General features: G+C 36.3%; 1 protein-coding gene across 1 annotated transcript in view; it reads right to left on the bottom strand.

Annotated features, from left to right (window-relative positions):
• Positions 1-4477, bottom strand: part of LOC150077571 (PP2C-like domain-containing protein CG9801) — an 83211-nt gene extending 78734 nt beyond the window's left edge. The window contains exon 1 of the mRNA XM_090385947.1: positions 4257-4477. Within this exon, the coding sequence (XP_090242073.1) occupies positions 4257-4399 (143 nt within the window). The 5' untranslated portion in view covers positions 4400-4477. The remainder of the gene's footprint in view (positions 1-4256) is intronic.
• Positions 4478-10989: the final 6512 nt, after the last annotated feature.

The following is a 10989-nucleotide window of genomic DNA, read 5'->3' on the forward strand; positions in this document are numbered from 1 at the left end:
TCCTCAGAGTCATAGCACTCTCGCTAGTCTGAATCACGATTTCCGTTTAAATACAATTTAATAAGATTAATGATATTTTTGATTAATTGATAATACTATAATAAGTTAACAGATTCCTAATACAGTGCTTCGTATTACGCTATCTAGCTTTACTTTATACCTCACGCCATCAGTTAGAGATATACAGGGTGTCTCAAAAATATTGGTACAAACATTTAGGGGAGGTAGGTAACATCTAAAGGAATGTGAAATCGCATAGGAACCCATAACCAGAAACGTCACCATAAGTCGGTAAACGGCGCTGTTCATCAGTTCACGAGAGGGAAAATTTCAACGTTTTGTTCACGGATGAGGCTTATTTCACTTGGGAAGGCTTATTCAATCAGCACAATACTCATGTGTGGGTTCACGACAACCCACACGGTGTGCTCCCCTGTGGCACAACATTGCTTCGCAATAAATGTGTGGGCAAGTATGGTCGGTGACTGCTTAGTCGGCCCATACCTGTTACCATCCCGCACGAACTCTGCTAAATATCGGATCTTTCTTGAACAAGTTCTACCAGGGTTACTTGACGATGTTCCAGCAAATGTGAGACAACATTTGGTTTCAACATGACAGGGCGCCTGCCCATTATGGAAGGTGTGTTCGTGACCATTTGAACAGGCATTTTGGGCATCGATGGATTGGCCGTAGTGGACTTGTTGCCTGGCCCCCAATGCTCACCTGATTTATCGAGCCTTGATTTCTTTCCGTGGGGCCCTCAAATCTATCGTGTATGAATTGCCTGTGGAGACTGAAATGGATCTCGTCTGCGCTGCTGCTACTGTCAAAGAAACTCCAGGTGTGTTCGACCATGTCCGCCAATCCATGCTGCGTTGGTGTCATGCATGCATCGCGTGTCATGGTGGAACCTTCGAGCATCTGTTGTAACATCATGAAATGCATCCATCTCATAATCCATTGTTAATATTATGTCAAATAAATGTTTGCCATTAATTACTGTCTTGTGTCATTTCTGCTTCTTGTGCTTTTGCTACTACTTTCCCGTGACGTTTCCGGTTATGGGTTCCTATGCGATTCACATTCCTTTAGATGTTACCTACCTCCCCTAAACGTTTGTACCAATATTTTTGAGGCACCTTGTATAAATGTTATGCTATTCCTTATCAACTACAATATGGCGGCTAGTTCAACAATATTGGCGCCAACACCGGGAGTCGTAACTTCCAAAAATCTCTAGTTAAATTCGAAATAAGAAGCTAACTAACGCTACTAAACCTATTTAATATCTCTGTAAAACACAAAATGTACTATGTTAATTAACAAAGAATACTTATTTCTTCTGATCCACAAAAAGGTAATATCAAAAATTACTAGAAAACAATATAATTATTATATATATTTCAGAAATACTAAAATTAGCCTCACTGTTGTTTTTCTCACATCTAGCACTTGTAAGACCAATGCTCTTATTTACAAACTAAGTGTGGAGGTTATAATATCCACATAGGACAGAGTAAATAGATTGTTCATGGGAGTCGGAGGCCAATCTCAGAATATGGCGGAATAAGAATCAGATCCTGCAATCCTCTCAAAACTGCAATTTTAACAACCAGATCCGCATAGTCAAAAATAAAGTCAACTAATTAAACAAGAAATTGAGCATAAATAGAACTAAACAGACAAAACATCAATAAACTCAGGTCATATTTCTGGAAATCTTTAAGATTAACTATTAAGTACTAATTCCACTCAATTAGTATTTAGTCCTACTTAAGTCTAGTCTATCAAATTAGAGTGGTACCAGAGTAACTAATGCATAGATGGGATTATCCATAAATAGTTTGTCTGTGATGATATAATAACAAGACTCACAAATAAGTTTTACCATAGTATTAATTCTAAATTTTTAATCACTGTTTTGATTACATTAAATTAAAGATTAAGAACTGACAACTCTGTTTAAATTAAAATTAAAGAATAAAATTAATAATCTACATAAAAATAATTAACAGGTAAACTGTCTTATTTTCAATTTTGCAGTCAGTGAAGAAACTGAGGAGAAAGCATCAATGAAATGATGTTTTTGTCTATTATCAATAAATTGCTTCTGCACTTTAGACAAGTGAAGTGCATTCATTTCAGGTATTTAGATAACGGTAACTTGTACAACATTCTGTGCAAACATTATATAAATAAACATCACTTCCTGGCACTGTCTTCTGTATTATTTGTTGAAGGTTGTTTGTCCTAGCTCAAATGTACACAATTCAGAAGAATATCCACCAAAACACAACCCAGATATTCTAGTAGTCAAATAATTTCTTTAATAGGGTAATGAAAAAAAATTAGAAATGTTCATCCTTGATTTACTGAATAACCATATAATAGTAAGGGTACAGTCAATATCCATAATTCTAAATAGCATATTGATGAGAATTTCTAGTGGGATACAGATAGAACTTTCCATTGAAAATTATAAAACATTCAGATCATAAAAATTTTACTACAGGGAAAAAAAATTCTTTTGTTGGAGGCTCAATTAGTCAGTGAATACTACTACAAAATATTTATTAAACATGAATAACTATACAGTAGTACAGATAATAACTTAAGATATTTTAAGCCTATAAGTTATTGTATTTCTCTTCAAGAAATAAGAGTTGATTGTTGTTAATAATAAAACAAGTGCAAAACAAATTGCAGCTGGGCAAAGTAAAACAGCTGGAAATATCTGCATTCAAAAAACCATGCAATACAGTCTCTGGAAAGGTGCCAGCTAAGTCATTCAACCAGTCCACTTTCCAAGGCATAGCAATAGGATTTGACTGAATATTAGTTGTATTGTCAATTTTAGGCACCATTATATGGAGATTAATTTCCAATAAATATTACATTAACATATTGGATATATTAATTTTTTTAAAGCTTAAAACATTACGGCTAATAAATTTCGGGGGGGAAATATTATATCCCAAAACTGTAGTATCCTTTTGTTCTAGCACATTCGTAATTAATTATGTTATCCAAATATCAATGAGATATGTTTGTATATATTGGATGCTTGTGTTAACATTTGTTTTTCTTCTAAGAAATCATTCTCGATGTTTACATTTGCCAATTCCAGCTTTGATTAAAAGGATCTCATATATAGGGGGAAATAAAAAAAAAAAGTTTAAATCTTTTTCTGTAACTACTATTGTCCCTCGGGACATATTGTACCATTTTGCTTTTACGTGCCTATTAGAGATATATTTATGGCAAGTATCACTACTGGTGACTCACGATTTCTGAAGAATCGTCTATTTACGTTCCTTTCTGTCCCCTTTGCAATATTTATGCACTCTTCAACAAGAGTGCATTATACAATCTGCTTCCCTCCCCATCCTAGGATCGTTTTCTGAAGAAGGCTGCTGCATCAGTAGCTAAATAAGGCATTTTTTTTCTGACAAGATAAACCATCAATGTGATGGGCCGCGGATTACTTGACTGCAGTGACCGCCTTCAACTTTATGTATGAAAAGACATTTACTGGTTGTTTATATGGTTTGCTTTAAGTGTTTTACTAACAGTAAAAGAAATTGATCTTTTTATTTAAAAAAAAAACTATTAAAAAGCTAATCATTTCCAAAAACAGCGTCAGTCAACTTGTAAATAAGCGTATTTGCTGATTGATTGATTCCGATTTATCCAGCTAATGCAAATGATGGTACGGATAACATGAGTATGGGAACAAAGTCATCCAACATTTAAATGTTCTAATATAAAATAATAATTCCAGTTTTCGGAGAGGGACATTAATCAAAAGTTATTTTCGCATAAAAGTTCAACAGGCTAATTACTATCTATAGTTGGTCTCTTACGCTCCAAAAAAAGCAGCACTGCTGTTTTAATGATTCTATTTTAAGAAACCAAATACTATTTACGCAAGAATAAACAATTACGCGAGGCAGCTGGAAATTAATTATAAGAAGAAATAGTTTACATCTCTTCCCCCCCCCCACACACACACATACGCACGCACAAAGAAATGCCCAAAAGTATAAAACTGGTATGATCAACATACGAAGCCATTTCAGAATTAATTTATCAAGCAATTACATGAAGTACTGAATATTACTTCCAAGTAGTATTGTTCAAAACACAACTAACCCGACTATTTCTTATTGTGATCTACATATTTTAAGCTAAAATCAAGCACCTGGCACGTTTGTCTCCTTAAAGAACACAATCAACACCTAGTTATAGCTCACCCATTCAAGTACTTCTGGATGAAGGATTCCGGAGGCGCTGATGTTGTGGGGGATGTGCATGCTGAAGTGCTCTCACACTTTGTATCTGGTCCTGAAGACAATTGTCTTAATAAACCAGCAACTTTCTCCCTCAGAGTTGGCATTGCTTGTTTGTTTCCAGCGCTTCACCTTCCACTAGCACCAAACAACCGATTGCCACCTTAATCCAAGACCACCCTCTGCAAACTGCACTAGCACGCTAAGGTTGCAGCGCGCAAATAATCGTCAAAACAACTCACTGAAATACGATACATGAGCGCCACCACGCGACCAACGAGGTAATTCACCTAGCAACGCCTGAACAGCTTCAAAAAGGAGATGTCCTTGAGGATGAGATGACTGGACGGAAGAAATGGCTGATGGAGGAAAAGGAGGGGGGGGGGAAAGAGCAACCTGCCTTTAACACTGTTTGATTAACGGTTTTCAGTTAAATCACAGGATTATTCATCTGAAATTTAGACTAAAGAGTAATCGCTTAACTGAAAGGCAGCAGCGAAAGCACGGGGCATATGCCTCCCCCCACCAAACAAAAAAAAAAAAAAAAGTAAGTTGTAAAACAGGTCATGAAAAAAAGTTTTGTTATCTAAAAACGTTTTGTTGGTGGAACTGCCAGAAGGTCTCGTCTCAAACTGAAATAGCAAATGACTTGGATATATTTGCAATAATTTATAATTTTTTTCGCATACAAGAAAATACAGAAATTATAATTGATAGGTTTATATTTGGGGGGGGGGGCTGTCATATTACTTCATCTACCCGTGTATATTAAGTTTGTAAAACTGCGTGCGTTCTCTAGTCTATTTTTCTGGACGAATAACCAGAGTTCCCCTGGGGAGAACTTACTATCCTCACTCCACACCAACCAACTTATGAACGTAATGAAAAAAACCATAAGAATTCCTCCCGTCATTGGCCTTTTCCAACCCGGGTGAGGAGGATGGTGATTATAATCACTGTGCTACAGCATATTTCGGGAAAGTAACTCAATAAAAAGGAAATTCATGATTATTGGCAGCGAAGCTCCAGAGCTCATAGCCAATAATACATATGATTCCCCCCCCCCCAAAAAAAAAAAAAAAAAAAGTATGAGAAAGAGGTGCACAGCAATCTTAATATTTTACAATGATCAGTGAACACAAAAAATACATTTCGGAATTTAAAAAAAAAACACTAGCACTTCGCAATAAAAAATGTCCTTTATCGGAATGTTTTTCATTCTGTTTCTGATCATTTACAGAAGAAAATAAATTTTAGATGGTAATTTAATAGGCTGGAAATTTTAGTTGTTTAGAATAAGAGAGAAAAGAAAGCTCATGTTGAGCCAAACTATAATCTGTGTAACATGTCCAAAAAAAAAATAAGTTTCCGTGGAGAAAACTTTGTTATGCACGCCTGAGAACGGAGTGGGAAAAAAAATCCATAAGAGTTCCTCCTGTGATTAAGGGGACTCGAAAACGGGCCTTTTACCACCTGCGTGAACAGTAAGGTATGAAGGAAAACGAAAATAATCATTGTCGTTTAATTTATTTTAGAATTTAAACTTCGGATGATGTCTTCCTCAATTAATTAGCTACCTTTGTGCAGTACACAATCTACACTTTCTCGTGCAATGGCCATTCTCGCACCTTTAAGGGCAGTGGAGGATTAAGGATAGTTGGGACCCCTAGGCAAATTACATTTCGCGGTCCCCCAAAAAATAATAAAAAAAAAAGAAATAAAAGTTAGGTGGCAAATAAATGAAATTTTGTATTTTTGAGTTTTTTGCTTAAATTTATCAAGATTTTCGCTTAAATTAATCAAGATTTTTATGATGTTTACTGAAAACAATCTATTTTAGAACACTATAGGAAAATAGTCTTGGCTTGGGGCCCTAGGCACGTGTCTTAATGGGTAATCCACCACTGTTTAAGGGTATCGCTGCTGAAAATGCAAGTACACATAGTCTGTTTTTCTGGACGAATTCGTTTGTGGTATCAGGGGTGGCCAACTTAATTTGTGTGCGATCTACTTTTTTTTTTATTCAAAATGTGCCGCGATCTACCATCTGAAGAATTTCAATGCACATGGTTAATCAATACATTGAAAATGTGTTGTTTATAAATTTTAAAATTAAATACAATTCAGAATTCTCATTTTAAATTAACATATATTTAAAGTTTTAATTTATGTGAAGTTTGTGTCTTCATGTCATCTGCCAAGCTTTCAAAATGGGGGATATACTGTGATAAGGCCAATCGTAAAGAATCTTCCGTATGCAAGTCTGTAAGAGTAGAGCAATTCTTCTTTGTTTGTTTGAAATACAAAAATGCCGATTCACATAGAAATGTGGAACCAAAACAGGAATTTAAAAGTTCACTGCATTTTTTTTTTATATCTTGGTACTTTTCTCGGCAAACATATTTCCAGATGTCGTCTTCTGATGATCTGGCTTTTAGGAAGATATCGTTTCGCAAGTAATAATTTCATTTTCCAGTAATATTTTCTGCATGTGAAAAATCTCAGCGATTTTTTCTGCAATTTGTTTCGTATCTAAGTCGACATTAAATGGATAAAAATGTATTGAACAATGTCTTCAATTGTTTTAAAATCACCGAATCTGGTTTCAAAATCATCCACAACTTTCTCAATTTCAGAAACATTTCTCATTATTAAATTCAAAAACAGGATTTCACATCTGTTGAGTATAGGCTTGACACACCCACGGTCCTGAGTTGGTCGATCTCTCTCTCTCTCTCTCTCTCTCTCTCTCTCTCTCTCTCAGAATTTTTGGCTGGTTTTTTTGCATAAACCTCAGGCTTCCTTGCACCATACGGCTAATAATAATATTTTTGCAAATGATCTTGCATACTTGCAAAACGATAGATTTTTTCCTTTGAGATCCTTAGCCATTGCCAAAAATTGATATTTATATGCAGAAATACTACTAATCATGTCACCCACATTTTTATTTTTTCCAAATTCAGATCACTTTAATTTTCTGGTAATATCTGACAGAAAAGCCAGATCACACAACCACTCCGTATCATGGAGCTGCTGATAATCATCTCCCCTTTTATCAGCAATTTTTTTTAAATTTCATTCAGCAAAAATCGAAATTTCTGTAGAAATTTACTCCGACTCAGCCACCTCACATCTGTGGGTAATATCAGATCTGGTTCATTTTCATCGAGTTGCATTTTGAAATCTCTTTTTGAAGAGACTGTCCTCCGATAGAATTCACGATTTCGAAAGCTATGTCCATAAGATTTTTAGTATTCAATCTTTTGCTGGCTCACCCTTGTTGGTGGATGATACAGTGGTAACAAAAAAAAAATCTGGGAATTCGTCATCCTTTTGGCACAATGCGATGAATCCGTTAAGATGTCCCGTCATTGCTTCGGCTCTATCTGTTGTTATTGATACGAGCTTAAATAGTGGTAATTTAATTTTTCAATAAAATTTTTGAATGCGTTAAATATATCAAGACCTCTAGTTCTTTCTTTTAATGAAACCATATCCTGTAGTTCTTCTCTAGTGGCAGAATCATCGAAAACCATACGAATAAAAACGAGCAGTTGAGCTAGTAGTCAGTAGCATTAAAGATCATTAAGAATGAGATCAGTTCCGTAAATGGCAGTGCCTTCAGGCACTCAATTTAGTTTACGATGCTGTCACTGACACTAGGGGTTTCGCAACTTGTCACTCACTTGTAGAGGTATGGGTTCGATCACTATCGACAACTGTTTCTTACGTAATGGTTATAGTTAGCCTATCTCTTAGAAGAGATTAGGATTTCCCCTCGATTTATTGAGGTTTTTTATCCCGCACAATGTGCAAATCGGCCTGTGAACACATTGCCCGTGTTTCAAGCGCCCGCGTTTCAAGCGCCCGCGTTGTCAGTAAATTCAGCGATGTTTTCTGTCTGTTCAACTCTATGAATAATACACAACGTCCAATATGAGCTAACTCGATGCTACACTCAGAAGAGTAATGAGGATATTTAATTCCTATGGTGAAATATTAGAAATACAACTTGGATTTAAAGTGTCCACAAAGTTTAATAAAGTTATAATATATAAGTTTGATATTGGATTTAATTTATCATAATTATATTATTATGGGTCTAGTATAAGGAAGCCAAGCTTTTGCTGCATCAGCTAAAGTAATAAAAAAAAAAAAAAAAAAAAACAATCCTTGTTCCCTCTTATCCAGAAAATAATTGATCAAAGCTGGCTTTTGAATTTCCCAGCTTCAACTACCCATGAAAACAACTTATTCCAATGATTAAATACTTTCTGTGTAACGTGCTATTTCCTACAATCTATTCTATACCTGTTCTCTTAATTTAAATTAGGGTTCGAAATGGAAAATGTTACGAAACGGGTACTCGTTAGCATAATGTGCAGAAGGCAGTTAACGCGATGCCTATGACCAACCGTGGTGGCATTCCTGTTTCCAGCTGGCTTTCCGGTTCAAGCGTCATTAATAAGTGAAAAATTCTTTCATTCATCATATTCCTTTGTTCAGATTTTCCATGAGGAAAGGCTTCGATCGGTTCACAGTGTTTATTATTTAAATTTAACGAAATAAAATTTTATTAATTTTTCATTTCGAGCCCTGCTTTAAGGTATCTAAGTTCTGCAGCCTACATTCGAGGCCAAACTCGCGCCTAGTATGGTGCAACCTTTTGAAAACATCACCAGACGTACTGCTAGTCTTTATTTTTAGGTGTGAGCCCCAATAGCTCGATGTAGTATTCCAACTGAACTCTCACAATTTCCTTGAGTAGTGGAGGAATAGCCACTCGTTCTGTACAATGTTGTTCCACAAATTGACAAAACACCATGGGCCTCCTCCTTGCCATGGAATAGGAGCGTGTTAAGGGCCAAATCAATTAAAACTGAGCCATCTGTATATTTGTCTAACTGAAAAATTGCTGGAAGAAAAACCAGTTTTCGGGGGGGGGGGAGAAAAGAATACACCGACTAACTTGACTACGTGGTGAGGAAAAGTCACAAACGTTCCTTGCTACAACATTCACGGGGTTTCGAACCCAGGCCGTTTTCACCTACTGGAAGTTCGGTGATTTTAAGCACCAGCTAAGAACACTTCATGTTTATCTATATCATAATCTTTTTTCCCTCTACCACTTTTGATTCAGACCCTCAGTGTATAAGTTATTTCCCAAATATAAAAGTCTCATCTGAAAATACTGTATAGTTGTCACTTATACAAGTCGTCCTGAAGGAATGCTGTTTGACGGTGGTTAATAAGAACTCTCCCCTACCCTCACTTCATATTCTAAAATAATGTTATGTATTGAAGCTCAAAAGCTACGTGTTACTGTTTGTTTGTTATATTCAACGAAAGTCGAGTAAAATAGTTGCTGTATTTCAACTTACTGAATTGAAGATTAAAAATGTTCAGTGAATATTGTGCTGTAAGGGCACTGAAATGCAAAGAATAACTGTCGTATATAGTTAGTAATTAATTGACAAGTTTAATTTTCACTGATGTTAATCGCACAAAAAAGGAGAATTTAATTTAAAAATCGAATGCAATGTACTACATCCACGTAGAGTTTGTATCACACTGAAAATCACGATACGGATGAATGGGTATCTGATGGAAAAAAAAAAAAAGTGGTGCAGTTCTCGTTTTCGAAGGCCAGGTGTTAAGCGAAAATGAAGGAATTAGCTTATTGGTTAAAGAAATTAAATTTACAGAATGTTGATGAAAATGGAATATGGCCTAGGCACACCCAGGGTCCTGAGCTGGGTATCATCATTCCTCTCTGTGTGTGTGTAATTGAGAAATTATTTTTTTGGCTGGTGCAGCATAAGCGTCAGGCTTCCTACACACGTGATATTGCTCCATAGACAGGTTGCTGTTGTAATAGTGTTTTAGGAGCGTTAGCGACTAAGGCCATATTGCTCCGTATATACTTATCTGCAAATTGCAGATGGTCCATCCATTGTCAATTTCCTGTTTGCTGGACGAAAAACCATGTTACCCTCGCCTGACTAACTCAGCCAAATTGCGAAAACGGCCCAAATAAATTCCTCACGTCATCGCCGGCACTCGAACTCAGGCCGTTTCCGCCCGGTGTGGAGAGAACGGCAATTCTACCAACTGTGCTACCCACGAGGGTCGATGGCTAGGTATAATTACCCTCAAAGTCGTAGCGTGACATAATACTCGAAAACCCAACCTAGTACGAAGGCATTTGCGACACTTACAGAAGGGAACAATATGGTCTAAGTGCAATGCAGCTAAACCCAACTACAGTACTCAAGTAAACTGGTCATTCCCGAATATCGGTGATAGTGGGAGGAGGGGGTGTGGAAGAACTCGCGGCAAGAAATTAACTTCCACGTATCGAAGCAATTAATCGATGAGCAAATCACTCCAAAGTGGCCAGTGCTCTGATATTAAAAAAATAAACAATAAATAAAAAAAAGTTTCAAACTGTTGCCAACTTGGCTAAGAAGTTCTGTTTACTAGTAATAATGGAATTACTAGTGTCACCAACAACTTTTAAATGCATTCGTCAAGTTTCTTTACTCCACGCCAGATATTTGGACACATTTAAGATAAAAGAAACAGTATCGCCAAAGAATAAAATATAAAAACATTGCTCTGGTTGTCCGTCTCGCACTCAGAATAAAAGATGTCCACGACTCAAGCCTAACCTGCTACAAAAGTGGACAGCTCG

Source organism: Mastigoproctus giganteus, chromosome 12, assembly GCF_048544385.1.
Source record: "Mastigoproctus giganteus isolate SK-2022 chromosome 12, ASM4854438v1, whole genome shotgun sequence".
Taxonomy (NCBI): domain Eukaryota; kingdom Metazoa; phylum Arthropoda; class Arachnida; order Uropygi; family Thelyphonidae; genus Mastigoproctus; species Mastigoproctus giganteus.